This window comes from Macrotis lagotis, chromosome 2 (genome assembly GCF_037893015.1).
Source record: "Macrotis lagotis isolate mMagLag1 chromosome 2, bilby.v1.9.chrom.fasta, whole genome shotgun sequence".
NCBI lineage: Eukaryota > Metazoa > Chordata > Mammalia > Peramelemorphia > Peramelidae > Macrotis > Macrotis lagotis.
The window spans coordinates 160873723-160893732 of NC_133659.1; the positions used below are offsets into that span (position 1 = coordinate 160873723).

Below are 20010 nucleotides of genomic sequence, written 5' to 3' on the forward strand. Positions count from 1 at the left end.
TTTTTTAGAAGTTTTAGCAAAAAAGTGTTGTATTTTGTCAAAGACTTATTCTGCACCAATTGATATAATCATGTTTTAATTTTGTTATGATTAATTATGTTGTTTCCTAAATGTTGATCATCCTTGCATACCTGGTAAAAATCCAACTTGAATATTTTTTGGAAATATCGCTGTTTGGCAGCCAGATATAGAACACAACAGTCTCAAAGGACTAAAAATGGATTATCGCATAGAGGGCAATGGAGAGACATATGGTAAGTATGAGTAGGCAACAATATACCATCAACAAGGAACTTTGAGGAGCAAACATAAAAGTTATCTAGGAAATGTATGACAAGGAAAAAAGATGAATTGTTTGCATGGAGTTCTTTGATCCACTTATGAATAAACAGCCCAACTATTCCACTAGTACTTTCAAAATGTGAGGAGAAAAGGTAGCCCTCCCAAGCATGTTAGTGGACCACCTGTATCAAACTTATGGGAGAATATGGATAAAAGTTATAATAGAAAGAATTGGGAGGGCAAATTATGATCTTAACTATTAGGAATTTGAGAGCAAGCATCAATTTGAGTAGTTGTGTACCACTAAAATTTTTTTTTTGCTAGAATTCTAGCAAAATATTTTTTAGTAGTATATAACTGCTCAAATAGTAGTAATATTGGTTTATAGTCTTTCTTGGATTTATCCTTCCCTAGTTCAAGTACTGAGAGTGTGAGTTTGGTAGAGAATTTTCTTTTCCAATTTTTTAAAGAATAATTTGCATGCCATAGGTATTACTTGTTTTTTGATATTTAATATTATTCACCTATAAATCTCTCTGGGTCAGAGTTTCTTGCCTTCTTTAGTAGTTTTTTTAAGGTGTGGTCATTTTCATTTTCAAAGAATGGGTTGTATTAATGTTGTATTAATTTGTGGATTTGATATTTGGAGGTAAGCCTACATTTCCTATCAATTCTTGATTATTGAGAATACAATTGAGTATAGTATGTTCTGAAAATCACTTTTATTGCTTCTCTGTTGTGATTTTACCTTGTTAATTTTGTTTTTATAATTTTATTTCCCTTTTTTAAATCAGGCTAAAATGCTTTTAAATCAAGTTTTTAAGTCTTCTTTTTAAAATTTTATTTATTTAATTACCTAGCCATGTGGCCTTAGATAAGCCACTTAACCCCATTGCCTTGAAAAATCTAAAAAAATATTATTTATATAAGGCAATGGTTTTAAGTGTTTTTCCCAGAGTCACACAGCTAGGCAATTGTTAAATGCCTGAGGTTAGATTTGAACTCAGGTCTGCCTGATTTTGGGGTTGGTGCTCTATCCATTGTACCACCTAGCTGCCCATATTTTAGTCTTTTGAAAGAGCCAGGATTTAGTTTTATCATTTCCATTATATTTTTATTTTACCTTTCCTCTGACTTCTGAGATTTCCTCTTTTTTTGTATTTTAGTCTTACTTATTTGTTGTACTTTAAAGAATTTGTTGCTATTTTTGTTGCTGCTGCTACTATCCATTCAGTCAATTCAGCCTTTTTTTTACAATTTTGTTAATATATGCTTTAGAGATATTTACCCTCCTTTGAGTGCAACTTTATTTAATTGCAGATTAGAATTGCTTTGCTTTTTTAATTGCTATAATTTGTTATAATTTTTATGATTTGTTATTTGACCCATTCATTAATTAGATATCATTATTAAGCTCTACATAGCAATCTTCTACTAGTGTTCTTATACATAAATATGATATGTTTAGCATTTCTTATCTTTTTCTTAAGCATTTACAATTTCATGTGCTTTAGGACATGATCTGTTTTACAAAGGTATCATGTGATGTTAAGAAATTTAAATATATTTTAATATTTTCATTCAGAAGAGCCTATAAATCTCTCAAATTTAACTTCTCCAATAGTTTATTCAGTAGTCTATTTCCTTTTTTATGAATCTTTCTCTTTGATTTCTCCAGCTCTGAGAGAGGAACATTAAAGTCTCCTACTGTTGTTATGTTACTATCTAAGCAGTTTTCCTGTTCATTTGATTCCCTTATGATTTTAGATACTATTCCATTTGGTATATATGCTTTTTATTGATAGTGTCATCACCTAAAGTAATTATAAGAATGATATATTTTCCTGGGATATCAACCCTTGACACTGTATATTTTTTAAAGATTGCAACTCCAGCTTTTTTGGCAATCACTTTAAATATAATAAATTTTTGTTTTAGCCTCTCATTTTGTGTTTGTCTTTATTTGTAGATCTGTTTTCTTATATATAGATTGGTAGGTTTTGTTTTCCTAGCTATTCTGCCACTCTATAATTTTTTGTATTGTTTAATTCTTTGACATTTTGGGTTATGATGTTAGGTTTGTGCTTTCCTTCATTTCTTTCTTTTTTTAATTGATTTTTGTCCCCTTCCTCTTTTAAGTTAGAACTTTGTTGCTACAATTATTTTTGCTTACAATATTTTTATGTTATTCTGTTCCTCTAAGTTCTCCTCACAGTCTTCACTACCGATTACTAACACTATCCAAATTCCTTGAATAGCTTCAAATATTCATTTCTTTCTTTAGATGTCCCCATTTCTTTTATTCTTTTGACCCTTAAACTTTCAGATTAGGCACATAACTCAGAGTCTTTTTTTCTCAACTCCCTTTGTTTATGTAAAACCTTTGAATATTTTCCTTTGCTTTGTTTTCATTTTTTCACTTCATAATAGTCTATGCTAAATTCAGTTCTGCAATTCATGAATTATACCTTATTTGTTCCTTTATCATTCAGTGTCTCTCATGAGGGTAGTCTGTAGGCACCAAATTTAATCTCTCTCCTCTACTGCATTTCTATGCTATTAAATTTGTAGATCTTACACCATCCTCCTTTTTCCCCCCTCTTGTCCAGCACTCTTAGAAATATCAGTTTATGAAGTATTGAGTGGAGGTAATGTTATGTACTTGGAATCACTCTTTCCAGAATTGTGAAAACCAGCCCCTCTCCCTTGAACTCACAATGTTCACTCTAATTCTAAAACTCATCTCTGGTTTTGTATCCTACCCATCCTGGTACCTTTGGTGCAGAAATCCCTGGGGTGTTACATCTCTTCTCCTGGGGTTGGTTGTAGTCCTGAGACAATCATTTCTCAAAGAAGATAATTTCCTGTTGTATATCTCCTCCCTCTCTGACAAAATTGATCACATACCCCCCCCACACACAGTTTCTTTATAGGAACATTCTTTAGTGGCACCCTATTATTTTTCCTCTGTGGACAAGACCCCACCTCTAACTCCTTCCACCCTAGAAAATTTTCTCCATTACTATTATCCTATTTTTCCATACCCTCAACATTTGTTGGGGGATTAAAGAAATGCTATCCTCAGCCTATTTATATTCTAGGTGGGAGTGCATCTCTAACTCCCCACTAAATTTTACCTTCCCTTCTCCCTTCTGCACATCTAGTATTATCCCTCCCACAAAAGATATCGATTTTTCTTACATGGGATCAGAGGATTTAGTCCATAGACATGCCATACTTTCTTGTTTCTACCTTCATAGTAACTTGTATACATCCTCTTCTCTTCAATCATACAGACACCAGTCTGGCGATACCTTTCATCACCTCATACCTAGACCATTGCAATAGTTTGCTTGTTGGACTCCTTGCTTCAAGTCTCACCCTATTCCAGTTCATCCTCCATTCAGTTGCCAAAGTGATCCTATAGTCTGACATATCATCTCTCTACTCGATAAACTCCAGTGGCTCCCTATGGTGTCCAGATCAAATATAACATTTTTTGTTGGCGTTTAAAGCCCTTCACAACCTATCCCCATCTTACCTTTCTAGCTTACTCACATTTTATCCATTCATGATACTTCTTAATGTTCCTTTCACATAATGCTCCATTTCCAAGTTGGTGCCTTTTTGCCAGCTGTCCTCTATGCCTGAAATGCTCTCCCTCCTCACCTCTGCCTTCTGGCTTCCTTCCAATCTTAGCTTAAATTCCACTTTCTGCAACTGAACTTTCTTGGTCTCAACCTCCAACCCTCTCCTGCTAATGCTTTCCCTCAGATATTATCTCCCATTTTCATTCTATACATTTCATATGTATATGAACTTCTTAATAACAGACTTCATTTTTGCTTTTTTCCCCCCCTACCTTAATTGTTAAGAATAGTGTTTGGCACATAGTAAAGGACTTAATGTTTTTTGATTGATTTAATGTTTATTCAAGCTTTCTTTTTTCCCCTGTTTAAGTCATTCTTAAATAATCAGTGCCTTAGATTCTCTTTGTTTCCTGGATGGTTCCTTTGTGCTTTCTTTGATCCCACAATTCAATTAATTTTTTTAAGAGATAACCTATAAACATTAGTTAACTAATTTCATTACTTCAGCTTTGCTAAAAAATTATACTTATTTATATATCTTGTGTTTCTTTGGTTTAGAATATTTAAAAGTTGAATATTCTGCTTATCCTTGCTTTTAAATTAATTTATTTTTGTCTTTCTTTTGCAAAATGTCTTTTTCATTGATGATTAATCTCAACTTTTCAGGACATTGTTATTTTAGCTTGTAGCTTTTGTCCACAGTAATATACTCTTGCTTTATGCAATATATATTCTATCCCCTTTTCTAGTTTCCTGTGACTGAGCAGTTATACTGGGTTATTCAAATTGGCATTTCTTCATAGTTAAAAGATCTTTTACCTGACTGCCTGCAACATTTTGTTACTGAAATTGAGAAATTTAATCATTGTGCATTTGAGAATTTTAAGTGGAAGGTTTAAATATGCTAGTGCATAAATATACATCTGTCTACAAACTCCTTAAGGGAAGAGATTATTTCATTTTTGCCTCTGTATCTTCATTCCTTTCATGTTCTAATTGCCTAGCAAGATGTCTGACAAAAAGACATTTAATAAATATTTTCTGGTTGCTTGATAAATATGATATTTGTGCTCAGGTGTATATATTTCTCTGGCAGGAATCTGTAGATTCAATACATCATTTGTGTCTGTGTTCAAAAGTTCCAGACACATGGATTCTTAATATATATACTATTCATTTTATTTATATACACACACATATATAAATAATATGGATATGATTATAACATATACATGTATTTGTTTATTTTATATAGATATTATAATATCTATATTATATATAGACATTATATATTATGCAAATATTGTACCAAGTTCTGAGATAAATATTTAAAACATTTTTGCATATATCACTATAATCTTAGTTATTTTGACTTGTATAGATTCCATGGGTTTTTTAAAAGTTTTTTCCTTCTCTCCTGCAAGATTTCAATAAATTTGTCTTTTATATCCTAAATCTGACATTTTTCTTTAAAAGCTTCTGTTCCTTTAGAGAAAATTTCCATCATGTCTTCCATATTTCTAACCTACTGCTTGTCTTTAAAATTTTTCATTGAGAGTTCTGATTGCTGACATAAATTCATTTCTGATATCTTTTTTAAAAATTTTCTCTTTGGAGCCTTTCTAGCATTTTTTATGTTGTTCCATGATATCTGGAGAGTATGAAAGATTTTTTCATTAGATGATTTTTTTCTCATTTTCATTCATGGCATAATCATAAGCATGTATAAAGGCCAGGCTGAGCATATAGTGCATCCTGTAAGAGCCATTGAGTCACTGCTTAGCTTTTCTCTAAGGGGAAGGACCAGTGGTAGTATGCCCATAGGTATGCTAGAAGATCTGGAACATATTAGAATGTATATGTTGTGGTCTAATACTTTGTTGTATTCTGACCTCTCAATTTTTTCTTATTTTTAAATTTTCTTTATGAGATTCTCTGTGAGCTAAGTTTTTACTTTATTCAATTATGGACACTGAGCAATATGTTTTTAAGGCTTTCTGTTTTAGATTTTTGGTCTTTCAGTTTCTCTCCACTATTTCCAGTCATTTGTCTCTGGTTTCCTCCCTTATTCTTTGGCTTCTTGCTTTCCCACTTAGGTAAAAATATCTCCCCCCCACCCTTCTGCTGAGCTGGTCATCCTCATGATGAGGATGGGGAGACCTGGCTCGGGCCCCTACTGGGGCCCTGATATGCTTTTCCACCTAGCCCTCTAAGTGATGCCTGTGTCTTCCACATCTACCTCTCCCATTGTTCCTCCTTTCTTTCATGTAACTGGGAAGAATTTGAATCAGCTGCCTCTTGTGGGATATGGTATGATGGGAGGGAGTGGGCAGGGGCTATGAGGAGTGACCTAACTCTCTGTTGTGTGAGGACCATGAAGGCACACTCAAGACCAGAAGCACAAGCTTCACTGCTTGTGCCTGGAATCCATGGCATGAATATTAGGAAATGTGGACACTTGAATATTTTAATATTGGTTCTCATCACTTCTTCCCTTTACTATTACACTATCTTTTCCTAACTAATCTCCCTGTCTCCAGTCTCTTCTTTTATCAATTTATCCTCCAATCAGCAGCAAAATTCATATTCTTCAAGCTTAGGTTTTACCATGTGACTTACCTGCTTAGGAAACCCCTATCGTTCCCTCTTGCCTCTAAAATAAAATATTAACCTTTCTGCTTAGTTTTCCAAGTCCTCTATAATCTATCTTTCTAAACTTTTACTGGGGGTGGCTAGGTGGCGTAGTGGATAGAGCACAGGCCCTGGAGTCAGGAGTACCTAAGTTCAAATCCAGCCTCAGACACATAATAATTACCTAGCTGTGTGGCCTTGGGCAAGCCACTTAACCACATTGCCTTGCAAAGACTGAAAAAACAAAAAATGAAAAAGAAACAAAAAACTTCTACTGTTAAATACTTTTCTTCATGTCTCCATGGGTACTATAAAGTACCTATATAGACAGTTCCCACTTTATGTAAGAGAATATTCCACAGACCTCTATGCAAAGTGATTTTTACATAATGTGATTTTGTTCATATCTATGGGAAAGGAAGGGAGTCAGGAAAGGGGCTGGACATGGTTCAAAGAAACTTGTGGATTGGGGGAAGAGAAACAAGAATAGGAGTGATGGGATGGTGTGGGGATGGGGAGAGAGGGCTAAATGTGGGGGCCTGTAATATGACCAGAAAGGACAATGATCAATGTTGGAAGGGATGTGGGAAATCTGGGACGCTAACACATTGTTGGTGGAGCTGTGAACTCATCCAACACTTCTGGAGAGCAATTTGGAATTTCACCCAAAGAGCAATAAAAATATGCATACCCTTTGATCCAGCCATACCACATGGGTCTGTATTCTGAAGAGATCATGAAAAGGGGTTAAAAACATCACTTGGGTTTAAGGAACAATTGGTTCCAATTCTATATAAACTCTTTGGAAAAATAGGGAAAGATGGAACTCTGCCTAACTCTTTCTATGAAACCAATATGGTGCTGTTACCTAAACCAGGAAGAGTTAAAACAGAGAAAGAAAATTATAGACCTATTTCCCTGATGAATATGGATGCAAAAATCTCAAATAAAATCTTAGCAAAACGATTACAACAAGTTATCACTAGGATAATACATTATGATCAAGTAAGATTTATTCCAGGAATGCAGGGTTGGTTCAATATTAGGAAAACTGTTAGTATACTCAATTATATCAACAACAAACCTATCAGAAATCATATGATCATATCAATAGATGCTGAAAAAGCTTTTGACAAAATACAGCATCCATTCATATTAAAAACACTAGAGAGTGTAGGAATAAATGGACTGTTCCTTAAAATAATTAGCAGTATCTATCTGAAACCATCAACAAGCATTATATTCAATGGGGAGAGACTGGAGGGATTCCCAATAAAATCAGAGGTGAAACAAGGGTGCCCATTATCACCACTACTATTCAATATTGTATTAGAAATGTTAGTGTCAGCAATTAGAGAAGAAAAAGAAATTGAAGGAATTAGAAATGGGAAGGAAGAGACAAAACTCTCACTCTTTGCAGATGACAGGATGGTCTACCTAGAGAATTCCAAGAAATCATTAAAAAAACTACTGGAAACAATTAGCAATTTTAGCAAGTTTGCAGATTATAAAACAAACCCTCATAAATGCTCAACTTTTCTATATATGTCTAGCAAGGTACAGCAGGAAGAGCTAGAAAGAGAAATCTCATTGAAAGTAACCTCAGACAATATAAAATACTTGGGAGTCTATTTGCCAAGACGGACTCAGAATCTTTTTGAAAACAATTATAAAACACTTCTCACACAAATTAAATCGGATTTAAATAACTGGGCAAATATCAACTGCTCATGGATAGATAGCGCTAATATAATACAAATGACAATTCTACCAAAACTAAACTATCTGTTTAGTGCCCTACCAATCCAAATTCCAAAAAATTACTTTAACGAGTTAGAAAAAATTGTAAGTAAATTCATATGGAGAGATAAAAAGTCAAGAATTTCCAGGAGCTTAATGAAAAAAAGTGCAAAAGAAGGTGGCTTAGCCCTACCTGATTTAAAATTATATTATAAAGCATCAGTCATCAAAACTGTTTGGTATTGGCTAAGAAATAGAGTGGTGGACCAGTGGAATAGACTGGGTGCAAAAGCAGGAGATGATTATAGTAATCTGCTGTTTGATAAACCCAAAGAGTCCAGCTATTGAGATAAGAACCCCCTCTTTGATAAAAACTGCTGGGATAATTGGAAGTTAGTATGGAAGAAACTTAGATTAGATCAACACCTCACACCCTTAACCAAGATAAGATCCAAATGTTTACAGGACTTAGACATAAAAAACAATACTATAAGCAAATTGGAAGATCAAGGACTAGTTTACCTGTCAGATCTATGGAAAGGGAAGCAGTTTATGACTAAGGAAGAGTTGGAGAACATCACCAAAAACCAATTAGATGATTTCGATTACATTAAATTAAAAAGCTTTTGCACAGATAAAACCAATGTAACCAAGATCAAAAGAAATGTGGTAAATTGGGCAACAATCTTTACAACTAATGATTCTGACAAAAGACTCATTTCTAAAATATACAGAGAACTGATTCATATTTTTAAAACAAAAAGCCATTCCCCAACTGACAAATAGTCAAAGGATATGCAAAGGCAATTTACAGATGAGATCAAAGCAATCCATAGCCATATGAAAAAATTTCTCTAAATCATCAATTATTAGAGAAATGCAAATTAAAGCTTCTCTGAGGTACCACCTCACACCTCTCAGATTGGCCAATATGACCAGGAAGGATAATGAGCATTGTTGGAAGGGTTGTGGGAAATCTGGGACACTATTATACTGTTGGTGGAGCTGTGAACTAATCCAACCCTTCTAGAGAGCTATTTGGAACTATGCCCAAAGGGCAACAAAAATGTGCATACCCTTTGACCCAGCAATACCACTACTGGGTCTATACCCTGAAGAGATGATAAAAAAGGGTAAAAACATTACTTGCACAAAAATATTTATAGCAGCCCTGTTTGTGGTGGCAAAGAATTGGAAATCAAGTAAATGTCCTTCAATTGGGGAATGGCTTAGCAAACTGTGGTATATGTGTGTCATGTAACACTATTGTTCTATTAGAAACCAGGAGGGACGGGATTTCAGGGAAGCCTGGAGGGATTTGCATGAACTGATGCTGAGTGAGATGAGCAGAACCAAAAAACCTGGTTTTCTAGTTTCTAGTTCTGGTTTCTAGACTCTAACAGCAACATGGGGGTGATGATCAACCTTGATGAACTTGCTCATTCCATCAGTGCAACAATTGGGAACAATTTTGGGCTGTCTGCAAAGGAGAGTGTCATCTGTATCCAGATAAGGAGCTGTGGAGTTTGAACAAAGTTCAAGGACTATTCCCTTTAATTTAGAAAAACACAGATATCTTATTGTCTGATCTTGTTACCTCTTAGACTTTTCATCTCTTCTTTAAGGATATGATTTCTCTCTTATCACACCCAATTTGGATCAAGGTACAACATGGAAACAAAGTAAAGACTGACAGATTGCTTTCTGTGGGTGGGTGGGGGAAGGGAAGTAAGATTGCGGGGAAAATTGTAAAACTCAAATAATATCTTTAATAAAAATAAATTTAAAAACATTGAAAAAATAGAAATGTCACTTGTACAAAAATATTCACAGCAGCTGTGGTTGTGGTGACAAAGAATTGGAAATCGAGTGAATGTCCATCAATTGGGGAATGGATGAACAAACTGTGGTATGTGTATGTGATTGTAACACTATTGTTCTATTAGAAATCAGAAGGGATGGGATTTCAGAGAAGTCTGGAAAGACTAGCATGAACTGATGTTGAACAAGTTGAGCACATCCAGAAAAACATTGTACACCCTAACAGCAACATGATCAATCTCAATGGACTTACTCATTCCTTCAGTGCAATAATCAGGGACAATTTTAAGGTATCTGTGATGGAGAATACCATCTGTATCAAAAGAAAGAACTGTGGAGTTTAAACAAAGACCAAAGACTACTACCTTCAATTAAAAAAAAAAAGTTGTCTTATGTACTATGTAATTTTGCTATCTTTTATATTTTATTTTTTCCTCAAGGATATGATTTTTCTCTCAACAGATCCAATTTTGATCAATGTATAGCATGAAAAATATGTAAAGATTATCAGACTTCCTTCTGTGTGGGGGATGGAGGGAGGGAATGGAGGTTGGGGAAAATTATAAAATTCAAAACATTCCAAAAAATAATAGGTAGAAACTCCTATTGTATCTAATTGGAAAACAAATAAAATATATTTTTTAAAAAAATTAAATGTTGGGGCCTGTAACAGAGAGGGAAAGGGGCAAACATGTGGAGATGAACATGGATTCAGGAGAAGAGAGGAGATATGTAGGAGCTGAGGTGAGATACCCAATATCCACGTGGATGGATGGAAAATAGGCACACCAGGCCTAGACATGTGAGTAAAGCAGAACATAGTTCTCCTTTCTCATGATAGAGGTCTCAAGTCAAGCCCCCTAACCAGCATCAGTGGCAATCTCTCTGCCTGTCCTTCCTTCATTTTCACTGGAGGGCTTTGCATTTTTTATGATCTTTAAATTTTTGGTGGTGGGAAGCCATTGAGCCACTGAGCTGAGGGATGGAAGCAGAGAGAGTGCAGTACTATATAGTAAAGTTAACATGGTTGTTTTTTTGGAATACAGATTTCTTTCAGAATCCTTTGTGTAAAGTTGGATTTGCAAGATGTGAAATTACGGAAAGGGAGAATTGTCTGCATTGGCTTGCCTGCAGTTTCCTGCATATAACAGTCAATCTACATCTCTATGTATGCTGTTTCCTAGCTTAAAATGCATATTCTATTCTCATCTCCGCCTCTTACAAGCCTTACTTTCCTTCAAAACTCCCCTCAAATGCTACCTCTGACAGAAAGACTATCTTGATCTTTTCAGTCACTAGTTCTTTCCTCCTAAAATTACCTTTTTTATATTTTGTATTTAATTTTCTTTATACAAGTTATTTCCCACATTAGAATGTTAGTTCCTTGAGGGCAGGAAGTTCATTCTTGTCTTTGTATTTTTAGGACTTAAAATACCTACAAAGAGTAAGTTCTTAATAAATGCTTATTGAATTAAATTCAATTACCCACCTGCAACCTGCTAAACTTTTCTGAAAACACAAGACAAAGAATTATTGAAAAGAACTCTTGGGGCGGCTAGGTGGCGCAGTGGATAAAGCACAGGCCCTGGAGTCAAGAGTACCTGGGTTCAAATTGGTCTCAGACACTTAATAATTACCTAGCTGTGTGGCCTTAGGCAAGCCACTTAACCCCATTTGCCTTGCAAAACCCTAAAAAAAAACTCTTACTGGCGAGTCAATATTTCCATATATAGGTGCACACAAAATTTATAAATATAAAGTAGTTTTATGGGGGAACAGAAAAGGAATTATGTAAAAGGCAGCATGTGAGCTGAGCTTGGAAGGAAACTAATGACTATAACAGGTAGAGATGAGAAGAAAGGGTATGTCAAGCAAGGGGCCACAGCCTATGCAAAGGCTCGGTGATGGATGAAATGCATATGTGGAAACCACCAGAAAAAACACTGGACCAGAAAATAGAAAATGTGAAGGCAGTCCTGTGTAATAATTTTGGAAAGATAGATTTAAAGTGGAAGTGTGTGTATTTGACTACAAGCAACAAGAGGAAATCACTGAAGTTTTTTTTGAGGAAGGAATATGGTTAGAACAGAACCCTAGGAAAACATAGGCTCTCATTACAAGTCACTTAGATAATTATATTCTCTGTTTCTTTGTCTCTGTCTCTGTCTCTGTCTGTCTGTCTGTCTGTCTGTCTCTCTCTCTCTCTCTCCTTTAGTCTATTCTTCAAACTGCTACCAGCTTTATGCACAGACTTTATTATATCACTTCTTTAAGAATTTCCTATTGCCCAGCATATAAACTTCAAATTCCTTAGGTCAACACTCAAAAGTCCCTAGAATCATAGACTACATTATCTTCCCAGGGTTATCTCATACTTCTTCCTTCCATGTGTTCTATGTTCCCAAGAGATTGGACCATTTCCCATTTGTGCAGTTTCCATTTTTTCTGACCTCCATATTTCCTTTTATCTCCAGGTTAGAATATACCGATTCTCCCCTCTCCATCTTTACTTCTTAGATACATTCAGCATATATCATTTTATATTATAATTTTCTGTGTATGTATTGTACCTTTCTATTAGACCCTCAGCTCTCAAGAAGTCAGGGAGCCATGTCTATTTATAATAATTTATTATATATCCCTTAGTGCCTAACACAGTGAACTATACATAGTACATATTTAATAAATGCGTATTGTAATTGTAGTTATATGCATGCATGTACATATATTTGAGTTTAAATGTGAGATTTACATGCTTACATATATGTATCTGTGATCACATGGGTACATTTGTATAGACTTGAATGTGCCCATGCATTTTTATATTTCAAAGAGTTGGTATTTCCTCCATATAGATGCTTCCTTTGCCAAAGATGACCACAAGCTCTCCACACTTTAATAGATGGGTTTCATAATTTACTGAAAAAAAATGTCATGGCATTATTCTGGCATTAAGCCTCCACCAATCCTCAGACAACTGGCCTGGAATACATCCCCGGGTTTCCCCAGTATTGGTGTTTAAATGGGCATATGTTTGTAGGCACAAGCATGTGTGTGTGTGTGTGTGTGTGTGTGTGTTTGTATGTGTCTTCAAAAGATAATACTTTACTCAGAATCCTAAAGTAGAAGGGAGACTAGGGACATCCTACTCAAGTTTGGAGTAGATTGAGAAGTTTGTTCTTTGGGGTAGTAGTGGAAGAAATGCATATTAGGAGATATCTCTGAGGATGAGGGTCAAGTAGAAAGATTGATCAAGATGGCAAAATGCAAGGCTCCAGGTACTCTGGGTGTTCTTCTCTGGCTTTTGTGAGTGTCATAGTCTTCGGGACCCACTCCAAGCCCATCCAAAACATTGAACTCCAGGCAAAAAAGAACCAAGGAAAGCTTAGCTTTATTGCTGCCTTTGTTTAGCTATAGATAGCTAGAAGTTTGGGAGGGAGGCAGAAGTAAAGGGAGAAGGAGGGCGGCGAAAGATAAGCTGGGGCAGAATGGTGCAAGAAGGGGCAGGGCAGGACAGGGCAAGGCAGGACAGGGCAGGACAAGGCAGTCAGGCAAGGCAGAATAGGGTGGAGTTATTGTTGCTGAGTTGTTTCCCTTTTGTCCAACTCTTCATGACCCATTTGGGGTTTTCTTGGCAGATACTGGAATGGTTTGCTATTTCCTTCTCCAGCTCATTTTAGAGACGAGGAACTGAGGCGAATAGATTTAAGTAACATATCCAGGATCAAACAGTTAATTAGTATCTGAGGCCAGATTTGAACCCATGAGGATGAGTCTTTTTTTTTAGGTTTCTTTTGCAAGGAAAATGGGGTTAAGTGGCTTGCCCAAGGCCACACAGCTAGGTAATTATTAAGTGTCTGAGACTGGATTTGAACTCAGATACTCCTGACTCCAGGGCCGGTGCTTTATCCACTGTACCACCTAGCCACCCCAGAGAATGAGTCTTCTTGACTTCAAACCCAGGGTTCTATCCATTCCACCACCAAGTTACCCTAGAGCAGATAGGATAGGACAGAACATGGCAGGGCAGGAGAGAAAAAAGAGGAAAAAAGAGCAATTGGAGTAACCTCTCAGCATAGTTCATCCTCATGTTGCCTGGTCCAGGAGCCTACAAGAAGTCCCTGTTTGCCCCTCCTATTTATTCTATCCCAGAAGTTGATCCCTGAAGATCCTTCTTCCTGATCCTACCCCTTCTTCCAGACAATCATGTCCATTTCTTTTATATTGACTCCTAGGGCCATATTTCTAGAGTTGCAAGGGAGCTCAGAGGTCTTCTAATGCAATCATCTCACAGATTGAGAAAACTACAAGAACAGGTTAAAAGACTTGGTTACTATCTTACAGGTAAGTATGTGGGAGAGCCAGGTGAGGTCAATGTTCTTCCCAATGATACCTCAGCTGAGGTTGTCCTTTCCAACCACCACACCTCCTATACCTGACTATCCCCACCTCTACCAAGGTGGAGAGAACTTCTAGGGGCATATGATTTCCCCTTAATGGGTCTGAGTTTCTTTTTGTATAAAATAAAGGGTGAGAGAGGAAACCAGACCTAGGAGATAGAGAGTTGGTTTCAGAACCAAGATTCTCTGGTTTTTCCTCTATACAGACTGGTCATGTGACAAACTCATCACTCAGGACACATCCTAATGTTCAGTGACCCGAAGTCTTATGGACTGTTAGCTTCCTGAGGACAAGGCCCATTTAATTTATTCTTGCCTTTTTTGTTTGTTTTTGAAAGACAATGGGGGGGGTTAAATGACATTGCCCAAGGTCACATAGCTAGGTAATTATTAAGTGTCTGAGACTGAATTTGAACTCAGGTCCTCCTGACTCCAGGGCTGGTGCTCTACCACTGGGCCACCTAGCTGCCTCTGTATTTTTGACTTTTGATCAGTGCTTAGAGTCCAGTGAAAATTCACAGCTGCTCAGCATCCTCTCCTCTTATTTGTCACTTCTTCACCCCAATACCTCTCCTTGCCCCAGGTTATGTCTTCTAGCTCTAAGTCATTTTGGGAGAAGAAGGAGGGCAATGAAAAATCAAAGGGAAAAGAAAGAAGGAAAAGAAACACAATAGTGAAGACACTTTTTTTAAAAAAGAAAGGAAGATGTAAAGGGGGGGGGCAGTCAAGGCGAAAGTAAGAGCCAGAAGCATAAAGACACATAGGAATGAAGTCAAAAGAGACAGAGAAGGACAAAAGGATTGTGATGTGCAGGACACAGAGAGAATGAGGCACAGTCAGAGAAAGAGGGTGAAAAATTAAAATTGGAAACAGCTAGAGTGAATGAGAAATCCAGCAAGAGAGAAACCCAAAAGAGATAGTAGAGGTGGAGAGGGGTAGAGGTGGGGAAAGGGATAGACAGAGATAGAGAAGGCAAAGAAAGACAGAGAAAGGCACAGATAGAGGAAGAGAGACAGAAATAGCAGAAGAGGGGGTAGAAAAAGCTTAGAGAAAGCTAGGGAGAGTTAGTATAAATAAAGGGAAGGGTGAGAGAACAAAGAAAGAAAGGGGCAGAGAGGAGAAAGGAACATGCAGAGAGTGAGAAAGAATTGGGGAGAGAGAGAGAATCAGAAGTGCCCACAGAACACAGAGACTCTATGTAATAGAAGGAGGTGGAGGGGTGAAATGCAGACAGCACATATATAAAGACACGTACACAAACCCTGATATTAAGCTACAAGATGGGGGGATGAGGGGGGGAGAGAGAGAGAGAGAGAGAGAGAGAGAGAGAGAGAGAGAGAGAGAGAGAGAGAGAGAGAGAGAGAGAAACATGCAAACCCAGCTCCAGGCAGAAGTGTGTCAGAGGCGACCTCATTCCTTTAATCTGCCCTGGAGAGGTTCTTCTAATTATGCAAATGGATCCCGGGTGTCCTGAGAAGGTTTCAGTTCTTCCTACTGTGGGAGGCATATGAGGGAATGCCTGGAGCCAGGTTGAGATCCTGAGGATACATCTTCTTCAAGACTGGAGGGAAGGCTGGGTAGGGAGAGGTGGGACACAGAGAATAGAGGGGAGAGGGTATCCTGGACACAAGTATAATCTCTGATAGCCCTCCCAGTCTTTCCCTCTCCCCATCTCTTACTTCATATATTTAGCCTCAGGGCCATCTCCAGCCATCCTGATTCATATCTGGCCACTGGATCCAGATGACTCTGGGGGAGAAAGTGAGGCTGGTGACATTGCCCTGCAACCCTCACTCAAATCCAATTCCTTACTTGTCATAGCATCACCTCCTAATGTCATGGTCCTCTTGGAGAACAAAGGACAACTAACAATCCTCCTGTCCACCCTCAATCCCAAGACCCAGTTTTTCAATTCCAGTCTTCTGGTATACTAAGTGTGTCAATGAAGTTGATAAAGCTTTAGTTTAGCAGAAACTAAGGAGGACAAAGAGACCAGAGTTAAGATGTACAGAGATATGAAGTGGGAGGAAGAGGGCAACAAACTGCTCAGAAAGAGCAATGGCAAAGGAGCAGACTCAGAAAATAAACAGAGTTTAAAGGCCAAGAATTTCCATGGTTGGTACTTTTCTATAAGCCAAAGGCAGAAAGAGGCTTCTAAACCATTCCCGCCCCCCTTGTATTAGGGGGAAAAGCAGCCTCCTTCCATAACAAAGTACAAAGGAGAACACACAGTCATTCCTAGCTCCACAAATAAAATACCCATCTCCTAACAATTTCTCCAAATGCTTATCCCTATCCCTATTTGGGGAAGGGGGGGGCACAATTCCAGCTAAGGGATAATGATTTGTTTTTAAAATTTCTTTTAAAAATGTAATAATTGTATTTCAATATAATTGGTTTTCTTTGCAATTTATTTTATGCCTTTTAAAAAGATTATTCCTTAGGCTTTACTAGGCCATCAAGGGGTCCATGACATTTGACTCCAATGCTCTTGGACTAGTTCTACAACACTGATGTCTTTGATGTCTGACCAAGTTCTAAGAACTTATAACTAACATACTGGATGAAAGAATGGGTATTTAAACAGATCTTGGCATGCTATAACTCTGTAAAAGTTTTGCACTAAAAACTCAGCTTCTCTAGTATAATAAGATGGAGGAGACTTGGCTAGACAGTAATCCATCTGAAAAATTTCTGGGGATTTTTGTGAAATGAAAGCTCAAATAAATCAGTTATGTGATAAGTTATCCAAGAAAACTAGTAAAGTCTTGGGCTACATTAGGACTAGAACTTACATACTATGCAGGACTAATGAAGACATAGTCTTTCTGTGCTAGATCTGCCTTGGTCAACTGTATCTGGAGTATTAAGGTTCACTCTGCATGCCGTATCTTAGGATGGAGATGGTTAATTGAAGAGCATACCGGGGCAGCTAGGTGGCACAGTGGATAGATCACAGGCCCTGGAATCAGGAGTACCTGAGTTCAAATCCTGCCTCAGACACTTAATAATTACCTAGCTGTGTGGCCTTGGACAAGCCACTTAACCCCATTGCCTTGCAAAAAACAAAACAAAACCTGAAGAGCATACCAAAAAAGAGGCTATTCAGAATGACTTATGTAATTTGTATTCATTTATTCTGAAGATGAGTTTGAAGGTTTAGGGACATTTATCTTAAAGAAAACTGATAGTTTTTAAAGGATTATCATGTTGAAGAGAGATTGAGCTTGTTTTGCGTTGGCTTTTTAGGGAAGAACTAGGAGTAGTTGGTGGACATTATAAAGAGAAAGATTTAGGCTTGAAGTTAGGGGCAAAAAACTTCCTAAAATTTATTTTCAGTTGTTTTCAGTTATATCCAACTCTCTGAGACCTCATTTGGAGTTTTCTTGGCAAAGATGTTGGATTGGTTTGCTACTTCCTTGTCCAAGGCATTTTACAGTTGAGGAAACTGAGGTGAACAGGTTAAATGATTTGCCAGGATCATAAGGCTAGAAGTGTTTGAAGCCAGATTTGAACTCAGGAAGATAAATATTTTTAACTTTAGGCCCAGTGCTCCTGTGCACTTTACTACCCACTGCTCTCCTAAAAATTATTCATCCAAAAATTGAATGGGTTACTTTGAGAGGTGGTGTATTCCCTGCTGCTTGGTACTTAGAGCAAAGATTGGATAACTCCTTATTGAGCATATAGTAGAAAGGTTTCTTGTTTAGGTCCAAGTTAGACTAGATGAACTTTGAAATCTCCTGCAAATTCAGATTTTGTGATTCTTTTTTTCTAGTCAAGGAATTTTCTTCACTCCCTTAATCCTCTCTCTCTCTCTCTCTCTCTCTCTCTCTCTCTCTCTCTCTCTCTCTCTCTCTCTCTCTCTCTCTCATTTCTTTAGACTCATACCCCTGTCTACAAACTTGTTCTGTACTCCCTTGTCCCAAAATATTGCTTTGATTCTCCTACCCCATGAAGCTATAATCTGATAAAGCTCTGTATCTTTGCCCTGTTTTAAATTTCAAGAAATTTTGCCAATGCTCTACTTGATAACTCCACTTCCTCACCATTCATTACTTCAACAGAAGTTTGTAACCTCATCAATATACCCAAATGCTAATTTCTACAGTCTTCAATTTTCTTTTAATTGCCAAGTCCAGAGGCCTTTTTGCATCATTTGATACTGTTGTCTATCAATATACCCTTGCTAGTCACTTCAATAACTTCTGAGACTATTTTCTTCAATTACTCTTTCTACCTGTCTGATTTTTTTTCTCAATCTTCCTCTATGTTTCATCTTCCTTCTAAGAATGGGTATTATCCAATGTTTTGTTCTTGGCTTTCATTAAATGAAGTAATATTCATAAAGCACTTAGCCCAGCCACTTACATACTTATTCTCTTCCTCTTCCCTCTGCTCAAAACCTTCCAGTGGTTCTCTAATGTCTAGAGCATAAATGTTCCAAAATGGAAAAACAAAAACAAAAAAAGTCTGTCATGTGACATTTAGAGTCCTCTATAATCTGGCTCTAACTGATATTTCAGATTTTATTTTGTATCACTTTTCTTTCAGGCATTCCATATTCTAGCCAAACTAAAGTACTAGATGTTTCATCTTGTCTTGTTTTCTCCCACCTATGTCTTTGCATTTATGCAAGCATTTCCAAGTCTGGAACATATTTTTTTTTCAATCTCCATTTGATTATTATCATTTCAAAGCCCCTTAGAAATCAGCTCTTCCTCGAAACTTTCCATGATTTTTTTAGGTTTTTGCAAGGCAAATGGGGTTAAGTGGCTTGCCCAAGGCCACACAGCTAGGTAATTATTAAGTGTCTGAGACCAGATTTGAACCCAGGTACTCCTGACTCCAGGGCTGGTGCTTTATCCACTGCACCACCTAGCCCCCCTACCTCATATTTCTTGTAAGACTTTGTCTTGACTTCTGCTTCACCCTTTCAATTGACCTTTTCTCGTACTTATACTGGTATAGGTATCATATTCCCCTATTATATTAGACCTTAGGCAACAGAGGTAATTTCTAAAGTTTGCATCTCTGGGGCCCTAACACAATGCTTAATGTTTGTTATATTGAACTGAAAAGTTGAAAAAGAAAATCAGGAGATTGGGTTGGATGGGACAATAGGTATTAAATGAGAGAAAGGCCAGAGGAGAAGCAGCCTTGAGAGATTAAAGAGGAGAATAAGAAAGGGTGAGGGTAGAGAGGAGCTATGGTGACATTGAGGGACAGGAGAAGGGGCTAGGATGTCAATGTGGAGGGACACTGGAAGGGTTAGAGTGTACAATATGGAAAGACTCTTACTCAGCACAGTAAGTTTTGCCTTTCGTGAGCGCAGGGCAGCTTCAGTGGCCTGGCACTCGTAGGAAGCATCATCGGAAAGCTCAGCATCTGTAATCTCCAAGTTGTATTGCCCAGCTTCTGCGGATCCCACAATCCGGTATCGTGGCCATGCTAGGAGGATGAAGAGAGGTCAGATGTGAGTTGATCTAGGTGCCAACAAAATTCAGATACTTCCTTTCCATTCGATTTCCATTATCCCAGAGGGC

The 20010-nt window shown here is 37.3% G+C and overlaps 1 protein-coding gene across 3 annotated transcripts in view; it reads right to left on the reverse strand.

Moving 5' to 3' along the window:
* Positions 1 to 20010, reverse strand: part of KIRREL1 (kirre like nephrin family adhesion molecule 1) — a 164412-nt gene that overhangs the window by 21778 nt on the left and 122624 nt on the right. For all 3 annotated transcript variants that reach the window (XM_074223139.1, XM_074223138.1, XM_074223137.1), the window contains exon 3: positions 19766 to 19915. In XM_074223139.1, coding sequence (XP_074079240.1) covers positions 19766 to 19915 — 150 coding nt within the window. The remainder of the gene's footprint in view (positions 1 to 19765; positions 19916 to 20010) is intronic.